This window comes from Girardinichthys multiradiatus, chromosome 7, assembly GCF_021462225.1.
Source record: "Girardinichthys multiradiatus isolate DD_20200921_A chromosome 7, DD_fGirMul_XY1, whole genome shotgun sequence".
Classification (NCBI taxonomy): Eukaryota; Metazoa; Chordata; class Actinopteri; order Cyprinodontiformes; family Goodeidae; genus Girardinichthys; species Girardinichthys multiradiatus.
The window spans coordinates 45,130,784-45,152,816 of NC_061800.1; the positions used below are offsets into that span (position 1 = coordinate 45,130,784).

The 22,033-nt window shown below is 44.6% G+C and overlaps 2 protein-coding genes across 4 annotated transcripts in view; one reads left to right on the plus strand and one right to left on the minus strand.

Moving 5' to 3' along the window:
- Window positions 1-2,132, plus strand: part of dnah7 (dynein, axonemal, heavy chain 7) — a 105,004-nt gene extending 102,872 nt beyond the window's left edge. For both annotated transcript variants that reach the window (XM_047370128.1, XM_047370129.1), the window contains exon 66: window positions 1,873-2,132. In XM_047370128.1, the coding sequence (XP_047226084.1) occupies window positions 1,873-2,079 (207 nt within the window). In that variant the 3' untranslated portion in view covers window positions 2,080-2,132. The remainder of the gene's footprint in view (window positions 1-1,872) is intronic.
- A 2,491-nt stretch (window positions 2,133-4,623) lies between these two features.
- slc39a10 (solute carrier family 39 member 10) overlaps window positions 4,624-22,033 on the minus strand; it is a 49,843-nt gene continuing 32,433 nt past the window's right edge. For both annotated transcript variants that reach the window (XM_047370130.1, XM_047370131.1), the window contains exons 2-9: window positions 18,639-19,631; window positions 18,205-18,382; window positions 13,724-13,899; window positions 12,861-13,025; window positions 12,644-12,752; window positions 12,280-12,570; window positions 10,412-10,492; window positions 4,624-7,953 (exon numbers count right to left, since the gene is read on the minus strand). In XM_047370130.1, the coding sequence (XP_047226086.1) occupies window positions 7,712-7,953; window positions 10,412-10,492; window positions 12,280-12,570; window positions 12,644-12,752; window positions 12,861-13,025; window positions 13,724-13,899; window positions 18,205-18,382; window positions 18,639-19,610 (2,214 nt within the window). In that variant the 5' untranslated portion in view covers window positions 19,611-19,631 and the 3' untranslated portion in view covers window positions 4,624-7,711. The remainder of the gene's footprint in view (window positions 7,954-10,411; window positions 10,493-12,279; window positions 12,571-12,643; window positions 12,753-12,860; window positions 13,026-13,723; window positions 13,900-18,204; window positions 18,383-18,638; window positions 19,632-22,033) is intronic.

Consider the following 22,033-nt stretch of genomic DNA (forward strand, 5'->3'; position numbering starts at 1 on the left):
AAATCCACTCGGGACTCTTCTCCAGGTGATGCTTCTGATGTTGGTAACTGAACCCGGTCTCCAGCTGAAAAGCGGGGTGTTCAAAATGGAGGCCCTGTTATATAGCGTCTTGTGACGTCAGACTTGGGACGCCTCGTAATATCAGTCGTAGTGTTCGACGGGATATGTCGGAGCGGACTGTCCTGGATACAAAATGGCCGATGCCGTTGGAAAGACATAGTGACGTCCCGCATTGTGCAAGTAGTCCAATATTCAGCAAAAAAGTGGTCCAACAACTGCTAAAAGCCAGGAGATCTGTTGCACTTTGCTGGAAGAACATGGATGCTCCTTCAGTGGGACTATGGAAGAGAGAAATGGAAACTCACTGGGACTGGAAAAACTAACATATCTCGCCAATGGGATTTTGAAAACGTATGGGAGCCATATATGAATATCATAAGGACTGAAGGTGGAACTCAGGGATAGAGGAATTGCTGAACGGACTCTACAATGGTTAAAATCACAATAATAATAATAATAATTTGTCTTATTATTTACTGATTTGGATTGGAAGAAATTTGTATATTTGTATTTTAAATAAGATGCATGCAGGTTTTAAGGTGTGTGTGAAAGTGAATGTAAGTGTATTTGTTTAAATGTACTTTATAAGAGAAAACTCAATAAAATAAAAAAAAGTACCTTTAGCTCAGCTTATTACCAGATTTAGATGAATGGGTGTTATGTTTGAGCCTGTGTAGGTCAGAGAAAATCCACACAGAGTTTTGCTGCAGGTTTTTGTGTTGGATCATTCCTTCCTGAAACAGAATAGTTCAAAAAAAGAAAACTTCAGTCCTAAATACTTTGGCTTTCACGTCCATGATGAGTGGATGTAAACTGCTGACCTGCTGGGTCATCCATATCCAGCAGGTCAGCAGGAGAAATCAGTCTGAAAGTTCTTCATTTTTCTTCTAGTCTCCACTGTTTTGTTTCTATCAGAACAACACTAACAGCCTTGGCCCATATTTAATTGTCTTGGGTCAGAACCACACTGGAAACACTGGAGTTCTTAAACAGAGAAACGGAGAGAATATATTACCTTGATATCTGTGGGATTTGACCTGGCAGTGTATGGTTAATGTGCTGCAGTGTTAATGAGAACCCGCACCACCCAGCACTTAGACTGGATCTGCAGCGCTCTCAGCTTCTGGTTCTCTGGAGTCCTTGCAGCTGAAGCTTTGTCTCAGTTTTACTTCCAGCCTGCAGGAAGCCTGTCCTCCTCTGCTGCTCAGTCTGAAGTGGATCATGAGAGCAGAATGATTAAGATGAAAAGAAGCTGAGAACTTCTTTCTTCTTCCCGTTCTCTAAATATGAATAATGCACCAGACTTGTTAAATATTCAGGCATTTCAGGGCAGCTTATTAACTGAATTGGTTTTTACAAGAACAGAACTTTATTAACGTGTGTTTATTATTTGTGTGGGTAAAAAGGAACCCAACAAAAAGTGGCTTTGAAATGTAAATGTGCATCGAGGCCCCCGCTCTGCAACCAGAGAACTGCTCAGGCTGCAGCTCAACAAACTGCTTTTGTTTGATTCTGTTTAAGATGTTTTTTTTAGTGGCCCGGTTTATCCCATTTGCATAAGCAGAACTTCATAATAACTCCAGGGGGTTCATGCTTTTACAAGTTCACATCCCCAAAGTTCCAATTTGTTTGTGTTTGGATAACAAAGAGATTCAGGTTAGTTCCTGCTGCTGCATCTGGACCCTGAATCATTTGTCCTGCAGCTCGGTTCCTCAGGCTCACTGATATATTCCACCAGGTAACATAGAGTGAAACGGGCCCTAATGATGGCATGTTAGAATACATCTCATATAGTTTTCTTCTTTCCTGTAGATGTTGCTGAAGCCCATGAAGCGACAGGATGTTCCTCAGAGGATGAGCTACCTGGCTCCTGTCTACAAGACCAGTGAGCGCCGAGGCACCCTGTCCACCACCGGACACTCCACCAACTACGTCATCGCCATGACGTTGAACTCTGACGTCCCTGCTGAGCACTGGATCAGAAGAGGAGTCGCTCTGCTCTGCCAGCTCAGCTCGTAGCTGCAGCTGCAGCTTTGTTTCACTACCAATATGTGAATAAAATGTCCAACACATGCAGACAGTCTGTCGTTTCTCTGCAGAGGGTCAGAAACCTGCTGCTCAGAACAGTCAGAAAAACAGACACATATTGCACATGAAGCAGGGCAGTCAAAATGCTGCTCTGCACAAATTCAATACAATCAGATTATCAGATGAAACAGATCCATCTATTTATCCATTGTAACAGGTCCAGGAGGGAAACCGAGACATCCCTCTTCCTCAGGACACTCTTCTGAAATATCCTGATCAGATGCCCAAACCACCTCATCTGAGTTGTCGATGCAGAGAAGCAGCAGCTCTACTTCCAGCCACCCTACGGAGGAAGCTCATTTTGGTTGCTTGTATCTGGGTTCTTGTTCTCTTGGTCATGATCCATTTCTTGTGACCATAGGTGAGGGTTGGAATGTGGACGGACCGGTTTACTTTTTGGCTCAGCTCTTTCTTGACCACAACAGGCCTGAGCAGCGCCTGCATTACTGCAGATGTGCTGAGAATGAGACGCAGCTTTTGCTTTAGGCATACAGGGATCAGATATTCCTTAAAATCCACCGAGATACGCCGTACTCCTGCTGCATCCCCTATAAAATACCTCAGGGAACTGTAAGTTCATAAAACGCGTACAGACCGGAGAACCAAACTCCCATGACCCTCTTAGCAATTCCTCGAGGGTAAAGATCTGGTCCACTGCCAGAACAAAAACCATACTGCTCCTCCTGGAGGTTTAACATTCCTAGATTAGGCTTTTCTAGAGAAGCTGAGAAGTGTGATGCCTTGATAGTTTGAACAGACTGTTTGGTCCCTTTTCTTAATACTGGGACCACTACCCCAGTCTGCCCTTCCACCAGTGTTGTCCCAGTCTTTTCAAAGATGATGCAGAGAACATCAGAGCCAGTTAGCGAGCAGCAGTGTGACATCAGCACCACAGACACTACTACAGTTGATTTGCTAATGTGAGCTGCATCCAGAAAGAAATTTGTTTCTACAGCAACATGCAAAGAAAAGCTTTGGTTTGATCTAAAGTTGTAGAAAACGTGAGACAACTAAAGATGAGCTGATTCCCATAAACCCATAAACCCATGAGAACTTGATGCTACACCGCTTGTTGTACTTTCAGCTTTCATCCACATTTTCCAAACAAAAGCTAAAATAAAAAAGGGCAAAGCAAAAAGTTCACTAGGTTGAATGTCGATAGCATCCTGTCTGCCAAATATCGAGCTTTAAATGTTTTATGGACGAGGCTGAAATTCTCTGTACTTATTCGGTGAATTTTCATCGACTCTTCCTGCAAGACGACTCAGATTCTTCGTCTGTGCTCCTCCGAGGTCTTTCCACACACTTTAAGGATGTTTATTTCATGGAGCTGCAGAGCCGAGCTCCTGGTTTCATCTTTCACCTCTCGGTTAGGTCCGTGGTCGAGACTAAACGGTGTGTTTAGAGCAATTATTTAACAAACTGGAGTTCTCAGACTTTAGTTACACTACAGAATAAAGTCACATTTCAAGGTTTGTTTTTCTGACCACAGTGGAAGCTAAAACTATTCACACCCCTTAGGCTTTTTTATATTTGGGCTCCAACCACAAACTTCAATGCATTTCATTATGTGACGACACATGACCAGACCCCCTGTCCCTGCTGAAGGAAAGCATCCCCACAGCATGATGCTGCCACCAACATGTTTTACAGACTGATGTTGTGTTTGTTTTGCATGTAGGTCAAATAATTCAGTTTTGGTCTCACTTGACCAAAGATGTCTCCAGCATGGCTTGTGGGACACTGCAAACCAAGCTTGTAGTTTTCCACCAGTTTTGTGGAGAGAACAACTAACAGCTTTCTTGTGGACAGATCCTCACAGATGAGCTTCGGATCTCCGCAGGTCCTCCAGAGTTACCATGGGCCTCTTGGCTGTTTCTCTTTGCCCATTCTGTCAGTTTAGGCGGACGGCCGCGTCTTGGTAGGTTTGGATGTGTGCCATCCTCTTTCCATGATGACATGACACACTGAACAGAACTCTGAGATGTTCAAAGCTCGGGATGATTTATAACCTTATTGCTTTAAACTTCTCCACAACCCTGACCTGCCTGTTTCATGATGCCGTTCATTCTCTAGCAAACCTTCACAGAACAGCTGGACTCTAGTTACTTAATAGGTGATTTTTGAAGACTTCTTTTATTTAGGGAGATCAGACTAAATGCACGCCACACTTTTTTATTTGTAAAAAAAGTTCAAAACCATGTATCATTTTTCCTTCATTTGTGTTGATCCACAACATAAAATCCCAATAATAACCAGTAAGGTTTGTGGTTGGAATGTGAGAAAAAGGTCAAGGGGTGTGAATACTTGTTGAAGGCATTGATCATTGATTCCATCTAGAGATCAGAGCCAAGCAGGGGTGTCCACACCTTTACACCTGTCTGGATTGAGGACTGAGCGGTGCCGACATGTAAACAGAACCAGGACCCAACCTGCAGCTCTGTGAGAACTTAAGAACCGTCTTACAATCAGAAATTCAGCATTCTTCATATGACTTTTTAATTCTTCAGCATCAAGGAGAATATCACATTTTACATCTTTACAGAACAAAAATACACAACAAATGATTGAGGCATTTTCCTCGTCTGGTAGATCAGCAGCAAGGAACCGTCGTCCTTGGAGCAACGAACAAACTAAATGTAAGTTGAAGGTAAACCACAGATTCCGTGTTACAGTAAAAATGTTCAGGTTCTGCTGTACTGGATCCGGTCAGTTTACCCCTTCACCAGTTCACACCCTCATTTCAGCCACACATTCCTTTGCTTCCTTACCTCCATCTTGTACCTAAATCATGCTAGGTCAGCACTTTGACTTTCAAGTGTTTACACCATTGTTTTTTTTAGCATTATGACGTGAAAAACGAGATCATGATGAATAGAAATTCAAGGCTGAGTTACATAAATACACCTCGAACTGAAAGATGGAGGTTTTCTTGGATTTACTGGGATGCTGAACATTAATCCCCTCTTCTGTTTTCTAGCTTGAAGGTTTAATAATTAGAACTCTTTGTAATTTTTGAGTTTGATTAAAGTAACCACATAGCATGATGCTGCCACCACCATGTTTTATTGTGGATATGGTTTTCCCTAGGTTCTAGTTCAGTTTCATCAAACCACAAAAAAAAAACTGCGACATTTTTTCATTTTAAGCACTTTTGGTCTGTTTTATTTCACATATTGTGAAGGAATCACAAACTGGGAAGATAGTTTGCTTTTGTTGTTTCACTGCTTCGTTTCTATGCTTTGTAAATAAGTTGCACTTGACATTTCTTTTGGATTTGTGATTTGGGGACCGGGTTGGGATTGGGGACCGGTCAACATTCCTAGACTGGGCAGAACATGATAAAAATATACATACATATCCAAAATGTTGTGGATTTGTTTTGTATATTTCTCCTGACTGATACCTTTGCACCCACTCTGCAAACAAAGGCTTTAGATAAAGAAAGCAAATTTTAAAATGCCATAAAAATCCCAACTGATCCTGATTTCAGGTCCTTCAGATTCACCATTATTGACGGCAGCTTTTAACTAAAGAAGACTGAGTTCAGGGTGGTTCAGGGTGTGCATACTAATGCAACCAGTTTACTGCAGCTTTTCCTGTAACTAATGTTGTTATCATTTATCATTCATCAAGGTCTGTTTTTTACCCTTTTAAGCTGGTATTTTAAACCGAGTCGTTTAGGCATGAGAGGCACTCTTCCTGTTTATTTTGGTTCTGTTTTGTGATTGGACCAGCTTTGGACAGCAAACACTGATCAAACAAAAACTCCTAGTGTCCTGCTGCTGGTAGAAGTTATTAGATTCATGGAACCATATTACCTTACGGCAGACTGTGAGCCGAACAAACTCCTTTAATCTGACACCTGAAACTGCAAAGGCACAAAAATGATGAAGGGGTATAAAGACCAGCGTCCACTGAAACTACACACGAACATATAAGGAAATTAAAAAATGTCTTCACATGATGAGTCCTGTTACTCTGCATCGCAAAGGCGTTCCCACAGTTCACAGAATCCAGCTGAGCAGAACCTTTCTGCTCTGTAGAACATCTGTACCATTCAGCTCATTCCCCATGGTTCAAACAACATGAGAACAATGAGCCTAAGGATGATTCACTGCCAGCTAGGACCAGATGATGTCACACAGTGACAGGACAAACACATGATCATGTATGTGCGATCCAGCAGGCGGCTTAGCGTACGAGCCAATGGGATGTGATGAATATGGAGAGGCGGGACCTATGAGGCTCCACCTGGTAAAGTTCTCTGATAGCAGCTGGATCTGAGGGATGATGAAAGGTGGAATGATTCAAATGTTTCAGGCAGACGGTCGATCATCTGGTTCACAGTTTGTTGAAGGTCCTCAGATTATCAGGAGACTTTAAGCAGATCAGAACTTTTCAACGTGAAACTTGATTTTAGCCGTTTCAACACAGAACACAGATCATCTGCATAGATCAGACCTGCAGCTGTGAACAGCAGGTCTGACTCTGGTTCCCTAAATGAGCTGTCAGAGACAACAAGTTGGCCTGAATTCACAGCTCAAATCGTTTCTCATTAAAACACGAAGGTCTGACACAACAAATGTTTCACTTTGGCTCCGGATCATCAGATCCTTCCAAAAACACGGCAGACAGTCAGGATGTGCAGCTGCGCAGAGGATGCTGGACATGCTGAAGTTAAAGGCTTTGGCAGCAGAGTTCAGGTTTCCTGTAAACCCAAAAAAAACAAAAAACAACAGCGATCCGCATGAAGCATGCAGAGGAATGCTTCTGTTCTGACACTGAAGCTTTAAAGATGAAACAAAATCAGTTCAGTGGTCGCCTGCGGCTGCAGCAGGCGGTGGGGGGCCCGTCAGCTCAGGAAGCTGCTCAGGAGGCGGGGCTTGGCACAGACACAGCGTGATGACATCAGCATGTGATGGATGGCAGGTGGAACTCACATCAGAAGCACAAGCCACAGACAGCAGGACGCAGCATCATGGGAATGAGACGGAGACGTGAAGGACAAGACGACAACATACTAAGGACAGGTGAAGACAGATGGGCGGTGAGGTGTTGGGGGTTACAGCTCCCTCTGCAGGAACACCCATCCAGCTGCACCTCAGAAGTCTGGATATATGCTAGCATGGGGGTCTGAAGCAGACAGAGGTGGTCAGGCAGCGGTAGTACTTTGTGCTTCACAGACTGGAAGTGACGAAGGAGCCGAGGAAGAGGAGGAGCAGGGCGTAAACATTACTAGCAGCATGATGAGATATGCGAAAGCAACGGCTGCAGCTTTGGGACAGAGACGAGTCACAACTGAAGCACATGCAGGGCAGGCTGTTCTACTGCAGAGGAGAGAACAACCCTGATACATCCAGATGTCCACCTCCTCTGTCCTCTGCTAAAAGCCAAAGTCAAACACAATGCGGTCCTCAAAGATGGCGATCAGCAGCATGATGGTGAAGCCGGTCAGCAAGCCCACATTCTGCAGGATGAAGTGTCCCAGGTGGCAGCGCTTGTGTTCCTCGCTGTCCCCATGAAGCATTTCTGGAAGCTGTGGAGGACACCAAGAAACCAGTCAGAACCAGAGAGCAAGAGGAGAGGTCAGAGTCGGAGTGTTCCAACCTACCATGTCCACCAGAGCCACGTACAGGAACATGCCGGCCGTGATGGCAAAGATCCAGTTGGTGACGTTGTGCGTGTACTGGCCCACGGCCGTCCCGATCAGCATGCCCACGTAGGCCATGAGAGCAGACAGCAGGTTGTAGACGATGGCCTGCTTCACCGACATCCCAGCTTTCAGCAGAACCGCAAAGTCACCTGGAAGCAGAAATAATTCAGCTACAGTGGTAAACATGGAAAGGTACTTCGGACCGCAGAAACATGGTACTGAGGGAGAGCCAAGCTGTTTTAAGAAGGAGGACCGAGGTTTGAGAGAGAGCAGCATATAAGGAATCCTGTTCTGAAATAAAGGCAGACATGTTTACCACCATGGCTGTCACAAAAACACAGTTTATCTGTTCTTAGCTTCATTTGTTGCTGTCAGGCTGAGGTGAACAGACACTGGAAGCAGATTTATTTTTGAAGCAGGTCACATTTTTAATGAAAGAGTCTAAAACAAATCCAGCATCACTGAATGGAGTCTCCAGCTCTAGGCCTTCAGGCCTGCTGTCCTGCAACCTTTAATGCAACGCTGCTCCAGCACACCTGATATAAATGGCTGAATTACCTCCAACCTCTCTAGAGTGGAACCCCGTCTCGGCCTATGACAGCAGGAGATAGGCTCCAGCCCTCCGCGGACCCTGCATGGATGAATGGCTATGGACGATGGATAGATGGGTAGTGCTGAGTCATTAATTTGATGCAACAGAGATGTATCTAAAAGCTGAGGGACAGTTGGTCTGGAGGACTGGAGTTGGAGAGCCCGGCCAGACATTGGCCGGGCCGGGCTTGGTAGAGTCTGTAACAGCCCCGTTAGAAAATATCTGACAGTAATCACAGAATGGATTGTTGTCTTTACAGAAAGAACAGCTTGAATGGACGAGTGATTTCTCATCAATTCTGGACCAGAATTATGAAACACTTTGAATCTTGGATTTAATAGAAGGAACAACTGAAACCCAAAGGATACAACACAGTTTATACCACGGATACAACAGATAGCTTGAGCAGGGAGTCAGCAGCCAGACCATCGAGGAAGCCTCGTGTGTTGCTCACCAGTGAAGCCTGGTCAAAGTTTTTCCCTACTGAGGTGGACAACAGGCTGAGTGAGCTCACCACGCAGAGCTCCAGCATCCACGGGTCGGGTTCCAGTTTCTAGGTCCAGAGGCTACTGCTCTCAGGTGTGTCTGTGACCTGCTTCTCCTCACTAGATAATTCACCATACAGGTCTTCCCTCCATGAACTCAGACTTGAATATCACAACATCAGATAGTCTGGCTGCCTGAAGCACATCATAAACAAATCAGGGTGTCACAGCATATTTTAAGGATTCTTTTAATATATTTGCGTAAATCTGGATCCGGCCTTAGGGCCACCGCATCTGTCTTCAGGCAGCTGAAACAGAGCTGCTCTCCAAGAAGTGCTCTCTGATATTCTCTATGATTACACATGCACGCCGCAGCCTTCCTCCCTCTTCAATCATCGTCGGCCGAATGCGAGGAGCGGCCGAGTCTCAGCGGAAACGCCCTGGATTTGAAGAGGGAGAGCTGAATGCTGAGAAGGGGGAGGCCTACATTTCCTGCGCCGTGTAACAAGCGGCCTCTTTTCCTCGCTAATTACCACAATGAATATATTATGACTCTGCTCTCATCCATCAATCAATAGCAGTGGGAAGAGGACCAGTCTGCACACTCCTCACTTCAACTTTCTGCTGCGTTTCCTGCCTCAGACATGCCTGCCGCAGCCTCATCTCCTACAATTAACACACCCATCACTGCCAATTAGTTTCTCTCTGGGTGGCTGAAGCACCCTCATCATTATAATCATCTTTTTCCACCCAGATGCAGGTCGCGGGACAGCTTCTGTGCTCCAGACGAGCTGAGGGGTGCACTCAAACCACTCCGTCTGATGAGCACGACAGCAGAATCAAAGGGAAATTAGACGGAGACAAAGAGCGAGCGTCGTCTGGTCCAGGCTGGGCTGAAGCTTAGAGCCGCAGTCAGACATCTGGAAACTGAACGTGCTTCTTTACTGCAGACAGAGCTGAGCTTCAGTGGCTCTTTTTTCCTGCTTTCAGCTCACAATTTCTCACTGATCTGATTAAAAAAAGATTAAGATGATCAACACCAGGGGGAAAAATCAGACAATCCCAGACCATAACTCACCTTCTTACACACATCTCAGCTTCTTCCTGCTACTGTGAAGCAGAGGGCAGGATGTGGCCTAAATCAAAACTGATCACTTCTGTTCATCCTAAATCAAACGGTTCCTGAAGGAGGAGCTGCTGGATGGCAGCTGTATTATATTACAGGAGATGTGCCAGACTCCATCCATCATCCTCCCTGACTCAGACCGACAGCTTGTCTCAGGGCTGACTGACACAAGTCAATAATTTATGGGGAAAACTGTATTTTTCCAGTAATAAGGACAGCAGAGATGCTTTAAGAGTTAGGGAGGGACGGATCGAGAGACCCTGATTACAGGTTCAGCTCCAGAGAGAGAAGAACATCTCTGCTACAGCCTCTAGTTATCTTTACATCCCTCAGCAGCTTCACCTGCTGATTCCATGAAGCCTGCAGATAAACGGGTCAGTTATCGGATATCGAGGTGCACTTACCAAGTTCATGAGGCAGTTCGTGGCAGAAAACAGCCACGGATGTACTGATGCCTCCCGTTATGTTCGCACTGAACGCTGCACCTGTGGAGAAAAGTTTGTAGAGTCACAAACAGGGACACACATCCAGCTCTGAGGAACAAAACTACATGAAGGATGCCATCCCAGTCATCCCAGTCAGAATTCATGGGGTTTCACCAGAGATCACCACAATCTACAGGATGTGGTCCGTGTAGCTGGAGCAGCATTTAATGCTGTAAACACTATAGAAACAAGCTGTCTGTATGTGTGCTTGGAGAGACTGGATCTCCAGTAAGAGGCGATGCAGCCAAGGAAGAGATGCTGGGAGCTGATCAGTGTGGAATATCGGCCAATGACTGCCTGGAGTTATCGGTATATATAGTTATCGCCATCGGTATCAGTCACAGAAAATCACACAAAATAATAATGACTCAACAAAATGTTCTACATTTAACCTAAACCAAACAGAAACTAAAAACTCCTGTGATTTAAGGTCTTTAATTTAATTTCTAGTTTAAGGTTTTGTTTCTGCTCGTCCTAAAAATATGAATTATTTGCATTCGTGAATCATGATCTAGATGTGCTGAGGAATGGCAAGGTTGCACTGTAAAAAACATCTTGTGCCTGCCTTAATTTATCAGTGTGAGACGATTTTCCAACAAAGTTTCTGGATCACAGGTTTTCTCTGATCTGCAGATAACTCTGGAGTATAAAATGTTCCCTCAGCAACACAACAAATCCGTTCCAACCTGCAGAAATGTCAACTAGGGGCGATCCATCAGCTACTGATACAGAACATAAACAGAACGTATCTTTTAGCGGGCTTATTGCACTCAAATGTTTGGTCAAAATGGCTTTTTTCTATTTTGTAAAATAGAATGTCTTTTATATTTTCATATATTTTATTTTCAACCCTAGCACAAAGTTCAAAGAAACATCTTCAGATCATTTGCAGAACTTTTGAAGAAAAACTAAAAGGATTTTTGTACAGTAGTTTGGATTTAATCTGTAAAACAGCTGCCTTCCAGTCTGTCCCTCACTTTAAATAACAGTGGAAGAAGTTGCCGCCTCATCCAGAGAGTGAGAGGGATCGCAGTTTAACTATAAAAATCTGATTATTTATCCCAGTATTCCTGCAAACAGATGCCCTGATATCGCCACCTTAGCCGTGCTCCTAATCAGCAGAGCTCTCATCTGCAACAGCAGCTGGAAAATAAGAATTAAAGGCGGCTTTTAGACCTAAATTTATCAAAAGCATCTGGAGATATTGAACCCTGACAGAATTAAAGAACCGAGACGGAAATAGTGTTCATGGATTCAGGGGAAAACAGTCAGCTGTGTGCGGAGCATTGATGATGGGTCATTTCATAAGAATCTGTGGGACGGGTGCAGCGGTGGCACATGGGTGAAACATGCGACTCGTAGTCAGAGGCTTTAGTCCTCGAAGCGGCCTGTTGCGGGTTCGACTCCCGGCCATGGCCATCTTTGCTGCAGGTTCTCCCCCTCTGTGTTATTTTCGTGTTGTGTTTTTACCGTTTTTATGTGTTAAATTTGACTTAAACCTTATAAAGGTTTGATTGGCTGCTGGTCCCCTTGATCCCGCCCCTAGCTGCTGATGAAAGCGGTTCTTTCCTCTGGTCCAGCAGCAAACTGGTGCATGGTTGGCACCAGTTATTCAGGGCTAAGACCAGAGTTTGGAAAAACAAAGAACTGTTGCCCAGTAAGAACTAAGAGCAGACCAGAACTAAGACCAGACCTAAGACCAGTTAAGCACTGAAACCAGTTTGGTGGAAAAGGTTCCTCTGATGAATTAACACTGGATCTCCAGCAGCCCGAGTTCAGCTCCTCACCTATAGCCAGGCCGTCGCTGAAGTTGTGCATGCCGTCCCCCATGATGACCATCCAGGCGATGCTGGCGATCCCAGCATCCTTCATCTCCTGGTCCGAGTGACAGTTCCCTCCGTGGGAGTGTCCGTGCTTCCTGGCTTTCCGGCCAGTGTCCTTGGTGGGGGACTGCTTGTCCTGTAGCGGGTTTGTTGGAGCCAGTGGGGTCTTGTTTGTGGGCGTGTCGGGGTCCTGGAGCTCTGTCAGCTGAGTGTCATTGTGAGTGTTGTCGCAGGAGACGGCTGAGTTCTCCGGGTCTGAATGAAGAAGGAAATGTTAGTGATGACCATGAAGCAGACGTAAGGACCTGAACATCTAAACACCCCTCACCTTCATTGAGGGGCTTCAGGTTCAACCATTCTGCATCTGAGCGCCGGTTTGACTTGTGATCAGACAGCTTCCTGCCGATCCATCTCGCCTCATTCTCCTTCTTCAGTTCCTGTGAGAAACGATGATCCAGAGACATTCATCAGATATCAGGATCTTCAGAAACATGCAACCGTGAGTTTAGTGCCAGACCGATCTGTCTGCAGCGTGCTCAGCTCACCCTCTGGTCCTTGTAGTGTTTGAACATGCCGATGCAATGCTCGATGATGAAGAGGAGGTAGATGCCGGCCAGCGCGGTGAGACCCTTCCAGACCCCATCAAAGGCTGTGACCAGATCAGAACTGTTGCTGGTTTCATGCGGGCTGTGGTCGTGTTGTCCCTGAGACTGCACACAGAAACAGCTAAAGGACCTTAGTCAGCACCGGGTTATTTAAAATTACACACAGCATCCTTCTGCTCAAAAGGCTTAAAGCATCGAAGTAAAAAGTAAAGTTGTTTTCTGTCAGAGCAGCTTCATATTTTCCAAACCAAAATTCCAGAATTATTTTCATTTAAATCTTCCAAGTTTGGAAATTTCATGTTTTAAATCCAGAAGCTGCAAAAAATACTGGATGGACAGACGTATGGATGCAGTTATGTACATCTTATTCAATTAACTACATAAATAATTATTTTTAGAAAGCCAGATTTTTCAAATGGAACAGAGAATAAAATCTGGAAACACTAAATGTTCCAAACTCTATTTTTCCCTAAAAGCCAAACCAAGGACTGGTCCTCAGAGGGCCACTGGAGATAATCTGGTCCTGTTTAAGTATAAATTAAAAAAAAAACTTTTCAAGATCTGGAAAATGTTTTAATTGAATTTGTGGTTTGTCCATATTTATGGATGCAGAACATGAGCAGTTCTGGATCCAGTATTCCCTGACTTAATCAATGGTTTTGTGTATATCTCTCCTAAATGATGGATTTTCTCCTCCTGCTCCATCAGCTCAGTGAAGTTCATAATTTGATCCTAAAGCTCCAGGTCATGAACCAACACAGGAGCCCTGAGGTTTCTGATCAGTCCGGGTTTGGGGAACTCACGTGAGGCAGCAGATGAAGAAGAGCATCTCCACTGAGCGTGCCCACTGCCAGCGCCACCAGGAAGGTGAGCAGGAACTTGAAGCAGGACTGTTTGAGGATGGGAACAAGAACCACCCCGAGCAGGGAGAGCAGGCTGATGATGGTGATGGACACGAAGCCCCAGATCCAGATCCACACTGCACAGAGGAAGGATGTAAAAAGCTTGGTAAGGTAGACACAAACACAGATGTTCAGCTGGAACATAAAACAGCCCACGGTGGGCTGAGCTGACTCTAAATCAGCTGGGACATTGTTCTCATTCGAGGGAAAGGTTCTGAGCTGATCCAGGAGCAGGGATGGATCAGGGAGGAATCTCAGGACAGATCAATGTATCGTCGTCTGTATGTAGGTCACAGCATAAAAAGCTGTTCCTCAAAACGGAAGACACAGAAACAGAGGTTCTTTGTCCTACAGTCACTCCCTGTCTGGGTCTTAGGCATCCGATATTTAATTCAGCTACATATTTCTCATCCTTCATCAGCCAACTGAGGGAATTTACTATTTGTCTGCATGCGAGAGAGCCTTCTCTCTCCATGTGTCCTTGTGATGATATGTGACGCCTAAAGCAGAAAACACAACGTGACATTTCTGCAGTTTCACCCACATCACTTTTCATTCGAGGTTGCAGTCATGAGACACGAAGTGAAAAAGGTGCGTGATCATTTAAAGTGTCAGCCCGCTTGACACACGTCTTCACGCCGAGCGAGTCGCGGGGGAGAAAAGTTTGGGATCCTGCCGTCTGAGATGACCGAAGGTTTAATGTAGGATGAAATTCAGCATCACAGCGAGGAGGGGCTGCTTGCTGCAGCGACGCTCGCGTTCAGCTGAGGAACCCGGAGGATGGATCGTGCAGTGCACCTCAGACAGTTCAGCCACATGCTGATCTAATGTTAACTTACTGCATGTAGCTCCAACTGGCTCTGCTACTCTGCAATTCATATTTTTATTTGTTTGCATTTAGTCAACATTTGCTTTGAATTTGAAGTTTTACAGTCCCAGGGGGCCCAGTCAGGACGGGATAACGTAAATGTAGGTATTTTTATCTCATCTGTGAATATAAGGCCAAACACAAACACTTGTGTAATAAAGTCAGTCTGCAGACCAAAGCTGAGCATCACCAGCCGGTTTTAAGCTGCCCAACTCAAACCACACAGAGCCGCAGAAACCTTCTGCAGCTCTGTGTGGAATTAATGCTTCAATTCATTCTGAATCAATGGCGGCTTGGAAAATAGAATTTTAATGATCACTGCAGCTGCAAACACCTCGATCACCATTCTCCTGATGGATCACCTCAGGTTAATGGGGTCAGGCTTAACAGACGTGTTTATTGGGTTCTACTTTTATAATTCTACCATGAAAACTAACACTTCCGTTTGCTTGCAGAGGGATGAGTTATTTAGGCGGTGATCTGGCCAACAGAGTTCCCACAGCCGTGTTTTTAAGCTACCATGTTCACAACGCTTCAGGAAACAATAAACATTCCTCTCAAACTGGACCAAAACCCCAGAAGGTTTTCGGGAATGAACTGAACAGAACTGGGTTTAAGAGCACTGCACACCAACACCGTTCTGACCCGATGTGTTAGGCTCAGAGTCTTGTCTGAAAGCCTGTGAATGATCTACAGGTCATCTTTAAATGAATGTGCTGAACTATAAACGTGGGCCATCTTTGTATTCAGCTGGAAACACTGAATGCAAAGCATTCCTCCTTCAGCCGAGTCAAGAAACAGGACAATGGGAGATACACGAATCCAAGTCGGTTCTGTGACTCCGGACCACTTTGTAGGAACTCAGAATTTCCTGTTTAATCGTGGCTAATCTTGTGTGAAAAGCTGAAAACCCCAAAAGTGGTTCTGGAAACTTTTGATTTGTCCTAATTATTCCTTCTCCCCTGAAACGAGTGCCAGGCATTCGAACCCCTTCCCTTAAACCCTCTGTAGAGAGCAGTTTAATGTTTAATCAGCTTAGATTTTTTACATTAATAAATATGCTAGTTGCAGACCGCATGTTCAACTTCTTATCCATAAAACCCCAGTTTGCTTATTTAAACCATTAGGAAACATACCTTAGTGCAATTATTAATTAATATAAACCTTGATTATGTGAACTTAACTTTCCAGAAGGTAAATAAATCTTAATCAGATAAATATATAGAAATCCCTTAAATATTTAAACATGGGATAAAGATTGCTCAAATTGAAGGGAATCACTCCATATTCAGACAGAAACTTGATAAATTATTGGACTTATTAAAATATTGGTTATTTACATCAGGTAGAAACCTGCGTGAGTGTTTATTTCTGCTGCAGAAAGGCTGTACACTCATGCAGGTTTCTACCTGTAGCTGTATCAATGGGCAGGTTTTGTAGAGAAGCTAACATAAAACTTTGTAAAATTGCTGATAAGATCAGTGAACTCTTCTGTTAGATCTTCTAGAGCCTCGTGGTAGATTGCAACCATCACCTGCAGTTTGCTGAATGTAAATATCATGTAGCCTCATCATTAAGGGGGACAAGCATCACAGATAACCTTCACACTCTTGTTTTAGTGTTGCCGCCCTGTCTTCATGGTGCCATACAGGGAAAGGTTTTTACAGCTCACTGCTTTCCTATTTGTCGCCATCAGAGCGAGCAGCCCTGAGAGGCAACTGTACATCAGCCAGACAGTCCATCACCGCTGCTCTCTCACACTCATGCAGCTCATTACCTTTATGCAGGTGTGGTTCTGTGTGTGTGTGCAGTCATGGAGGTGTGCAGAGGGGCTGCAGCAGAGCGATGGAAGCTGATGATAAAGGAACAAAAGAGAATAAAAGGAGACCAACTGGTCTGTGGCTTCGCTCCAATTACACATCTCCTGTGAGCCATGGCTCAGAGAAATGGCCCACAGTGTCGCTTAGGCTCTCCTAATTGGCTCAGCAAAGAGAGGGGGAGTGAGAGCCAGGGAGAAGGACTGGCACACTTTCTGAACTCCCCCGTGAAGGCCAGCAGGAGGTAGATGAAGGGCAGCTCTGCAGCGTTTCCTCATGTCTGCGCTCCAATCTTGGCGCACCATTTCTGAGAGTCTAACTCCTCTAGTTTCCCACTAATGAGGAGCCACTGCTGCCCTTTTGACTTGTTTGTGCTGTCTTTTCTGTCATCATTACCATTTTTATGACTATTGTGAGCGGCAGCATGGGGCTGCCTCTGGCTCGTGTGATGGAGGTTCCTCTGGAGGGGACTATGTTTAATAATTGAACAACCTCACAACTGAACATAAGTGTCTGCTGCTTTATTCCATGCCAGCTGCAAAAAAATAAAAAACGGTAAAGTTCAAATTGTTGCAGCTGCAATGATTATCTGTCAGGGAAAGCTGACTTTTTACCACTAATTCTCATTAAATTGGGTTGAGCAGAACATTTTATGACCTCCGCCCCGCCTCACCAAGGTGCTTAATGTTTACAGTGATGGCTTCTCCACTTCCAGCCAACTTCACATTAGAATAAAATCACACTGCAGCAATATTATGGAAGATTTCAGTTTTCATTTAACACAACTGTGGAGTATGAAGAGATCTACATCCTTAATACACTAAAATACACTGATACACAGTAACGTGTAAAGTTACAGGTCCACATTTTGCTTGGACAGGCTGATGGATTGCTGGTTCTGGTCTAATCTGTATAAAAATCTTATAGTTTTATAGGTTTTATTTCTGGAAATTGTCACTCATTAACTGTGCAACGCTGTGCTTTCCTGTTTTAAAGGCTAATAAAAGTATGAGGACTGGAGTTCCAGAAAATCTCCTTCTTCAGCCTCTTCTTGTCTGGATTTTATTCTCTGACAGTTTGCAGATTTTTGCCATTCCAACTAAAACTTTGAATAAAAGAGCAAGCTGTGATTTTACAAGCAGTGAACCTTTAACATGCACAAACAGGGTGTACTTTATTGGTGCTTCTCAGATCAATAAATGGGGTGAAGTGTATTCCATTACAAAGAATAGCTAACTAGTTAAAATATAGCTAATATCAGCTAATACTAACATGTAACAAATGTTTGCAAGTTAGATAATGCTGCCATATTAGAAAATGTTAGCATTGTAGCTAAGGACTGTATAACAGCTACTGTTAGCATAGCTGACAGTGTTTGATACAATGAGCTAACCGGCTATTAGCTGTGTTTTGGCTAATGCTAGCATACTAGCAAATGTTAGCATGCTACCTAACTGTAGTATAGATTTGCTAATAAAAGCAACCAACATTTGCATGGTAGCATTTTAGAAAATGTTAGCATATACATTGTGGTCAGGATAGCAGTTGGTTTTGTCTACCATTAGCTAACATGCTACTGGTAGCATGCAGAGGGGATTCAGGTCGGCTTAGCCTCCTTTATGCTCTGTCATTTTCTCCAGCACCAGCTCTCTCAGGCTTAAAGGACCGGATAGATGTGGCTTGATTTGGCTTCTCACCAGAACTGACAGGCTCCAGGGCCTCCTGCTCCACCTCCATCTGATGGTAATGGCGGATGCAGACGCGGCTGTCTATCTGGTAGAGTAGGGCGGGACACAGATAGGTAAACTCGCTGGGGGAGATGATGGAGTCGGGATGCAGGCCGTAGTAGTTGAGGAGCTGAGTGAGGTTCAAACACTGGGTGGATGGGGAAACGGTTAAAAAGTAAGTGAATATTGTGAACAAACCAGTGACACTTGATCAACAGCAACACATTGGATAAAACAGCCAAACACTCATTCCTGACTTGTGAAACACCTTTAACTCCTTATTTCAGCTAAAGTTAAAGGATTAAAGAGCTAAACACAGAAGCATCAAAAATGATTTCCAACTAATCAAATTATCTATTCACAGGAAATAAAGCTTAACTTTACAAATTAGGGCGAGGTCCTACCTCCTCATGCTGGTGCATCAGTCCACCTGGATGTTCTGTAAGCACTTGTGAAGCTGCCAGCCCTGGAGCCTCCCTCTTCTCTTTATGAGAGTGACTGTGGTTGCGTTCATGGTCACCAGACGGGGGTGTTTCAGAGGAAGGAAACTTGTTGGGCCTTTGCTGGCCTCTGACCTTTGATGTCTTCTGGGTCCTCTTTGGTGGATCATCTGTCGGGCCTACCAGCGGCTCCATGTGGGCCGGGGGCAGTTGCTTATCTGTGTGCTCTTTATGATTGTGCTGGTCACCGCTGTAGCTTCTGGGTCCATGGTGGGGTGCAGAGGACAGATCTTTGTGGTTAGACTGGATCTCTGTGTGTTGGTGCTGATGGTCTTCATCATGTGTGTGATCATGGTTGTGGTCATCAGTATGTTTCTGTGTGTCACTGTGATCATGGTCATGCTTTGTTGGTGATCCAGTAGCTGGACTGGAAGCAGTGGTGTGGCTGCAGTGTGTGGGAGCCTGTTCTGTGCGTGGATGATGAGGCTTGTGGTCCTGATGATCATGACTGTGGCCTTCACTGGAAGATGAGTGTGAGTGAAGCCCTTCCTGCACGTCCAGCAGGTCTAGGTGGGCTACATGGTCATGGCCCAGATCCTCATGATCCACACTTACCAACTTAACTTCCCCCAGACCTAGACTAAGGAGCAGACTCTGAAACCCTTGGAAGTCCAAGCGATCCTTCTGCCCGTAGCGCCTGAACAGCTGTTGGATGTAGAAACGCTGCTCTTCTTCTAGAGGTCCCCCTTCAGGACTGTTTGACTCAGGGGGCACGGTGGCAGAATGTACATACGGAGCTTCAGAAATCTGCAAGTCGTTGTGCTGATGTCCATCACTTGGATGGCCATGTCCTTCCACATGGCAATGGTTGCAGTGATGGAAGATGAAGGTGAGCACACACAGGAAGCAGAATTTGGTGTGCACGTGTACTTGCATTGCGCCCTCTTTATTGGTCCCCTGTAACAACAGAGACTGAGTCACTTTATTAGCACAGTGGTGCCCACAGGAGGCAAAATGAGAAAATGATGATGAGTATGTTTATGAGTAACACTCAGATGTAGTTACGGACTGCTTCAGTGACTCACCAACTCACAGAAGCACTGATAAATTGATGCACGGATGCACTGACTCACTGGAACACTGACTCACTCAAGCAATGACTCACTGACATACTGGTTCACTGAGCCACTGTAACACTGTCATATTGACTCATTGTACCACTGACTCAACAGACCAATTATGCCCTAACTCACTGATGTAACGACTCAATAAAATGCTGACACACTTATGCAATGACTCATTAATGCACTGATACACTAATAAAGTGACACACTGATGCAGGAACCCTGTGATGCACTGGTGCACTTAAACACTGCAGGGTGAAGAGTCTTCATATCAAATATCATGGAACGAGCAGGAGAATTAGGATAACAAGCTTGTAGACAAACAGGACTTTCAAAGCTGCAGCACCTTCATGATAAAATAACAGATCTAATGACTGAAGCAGGAAACCCAACAAACTCTCCACAGAAAATTGAGAAACACAATGCTTGTTTTCTACCACTTTAAAAAGCCTGAAGCAGCGAAATGATTCCAGTCAAATGATCCTCATAAGGTCTCTGCTGAGGCCCATGGGTGTGGAGAGAGAGGGTGGAGGGAAATAAAGGGAGGTCAGCTGAAGAAGAGGTGAGGCGGCACTCTGCACACACACACACACACACACACACACACACACACCTTTAGCCGCCAGCTTGTTAGCTAAGTTTATGGTGGAGCCTTCAGGACATTCAGGGATGGGACTGTTGTGTATGGAACTCAGATCCTGGTAAAAACAAAGAGGAAGACATTTCCTCCTCAGCACCCTCCAGGCCACACTACACAGTCAGGTTTGAACACCAATTAGAACCATCAATATTTCACAGCATTGATTTCTGTCTACAGAAACACTATAAAGCACTGAAAACAGAAACTAACAGGAAGTCACAGGATTGATTCACACATTTTATATGAACAGCATCTGGACCTCTCCTCCAACGTAAAGACACAACATTAGGTACTGGGGTTGTCATGATACTAAAACTCCAAACTCGATACTATGAAAAATACTCGATATTCAATACCATTTCCAATACCACAGCAAAAATTTTTTAAGGCACCGGTTCTGGCAATATTTTAACTTGCTTAATTAGGGCAAGAACGGGACAAGTGAGCTCTCCTTTACAAGAAAATATAGCATTTAATTAAGTGTAATTTTCCTGTTTTGCAAAACCGTAAACTCTTAGTATAAGTGTTAATATCCTTTATGGAAGCATATACCTTTGATTCAACTGTAACCTACACTAACCGGCCACTTTATTAGGTACCACTTGCTAGTACCAAGTTGGACCCTCTTTTGCCTTCAGAACTGCCTTAATCCTTGGTGGCATAGATTCAACAAGGTACTGGAAACATTCCTCAGAGAGTTTGGTCCATATTGACATGATAGCATCACACAAATGCTGCAGATTTGTCGGCTGCACATCTATGATGTGAATTTCTCGTTCCACCACATCCCAAAGGTGCTCTGTTGGATTGAGATCTGGTGACTGTGGAGGCCAATTGAGTACAGTGAATTCATTGTCATGTTCAAGAAACCAGTCTGAGATAATTCGTGCTTTATGACGGTGCGTTGTTCTGCTGGAAGTAACCATCAGAAGATGGGTACACTGTGGTCATAAAGGGATGGACTTGGTCAGCAACAATACTCAGGTAGGCTGTGGCGTTGACACGATGCTCAATTAGTACTAAGGGGCCCCATGTGTGCCAAGAAAATATCCCACACACCACTACACCACCGCCAGCCTGAAACGTTGATACAAAGCAGGATGGATCCATGCTTTCATGTTGTTGACACCAAATTCTGAACCTAGCATCCAAATGTTGCAGCAGAAATTGAGACTCATCAGACCAGGCAACGTTTTTCCAATCTTCTAATGTCCAATTTTGGTGAGCCTGTGCGAATTATAGCCTCAGTTTCCTGTTCTTAGCTGACAGGAGTGGCACCCTGTGTGGTCTTCTGCTGCTGTAGCCCATCAAGTTTCGACGAGTTGTGCGTTCAGAGATGCTTTTCTGCATGACTTGGTTGTAACGAGTGGTTATTTGAGTTACTGTTGCCTTTCTATCAGCTTGAACCAGTTTGGCCATTCTCCTCTGACCTCTGGCATCAACAAGGCATTTGCGTCTTATTTTCTCTTTCTGTGACCCTTATCTGTAAACCCTAGAGATGGTAGTATGTGAAAATCCTAGTAGATCAGCAGTTTCTTAAATACTCAGACCAGCCCGTCTGGCACCAACAACCATACCACGTTCAAAGTCTCAAT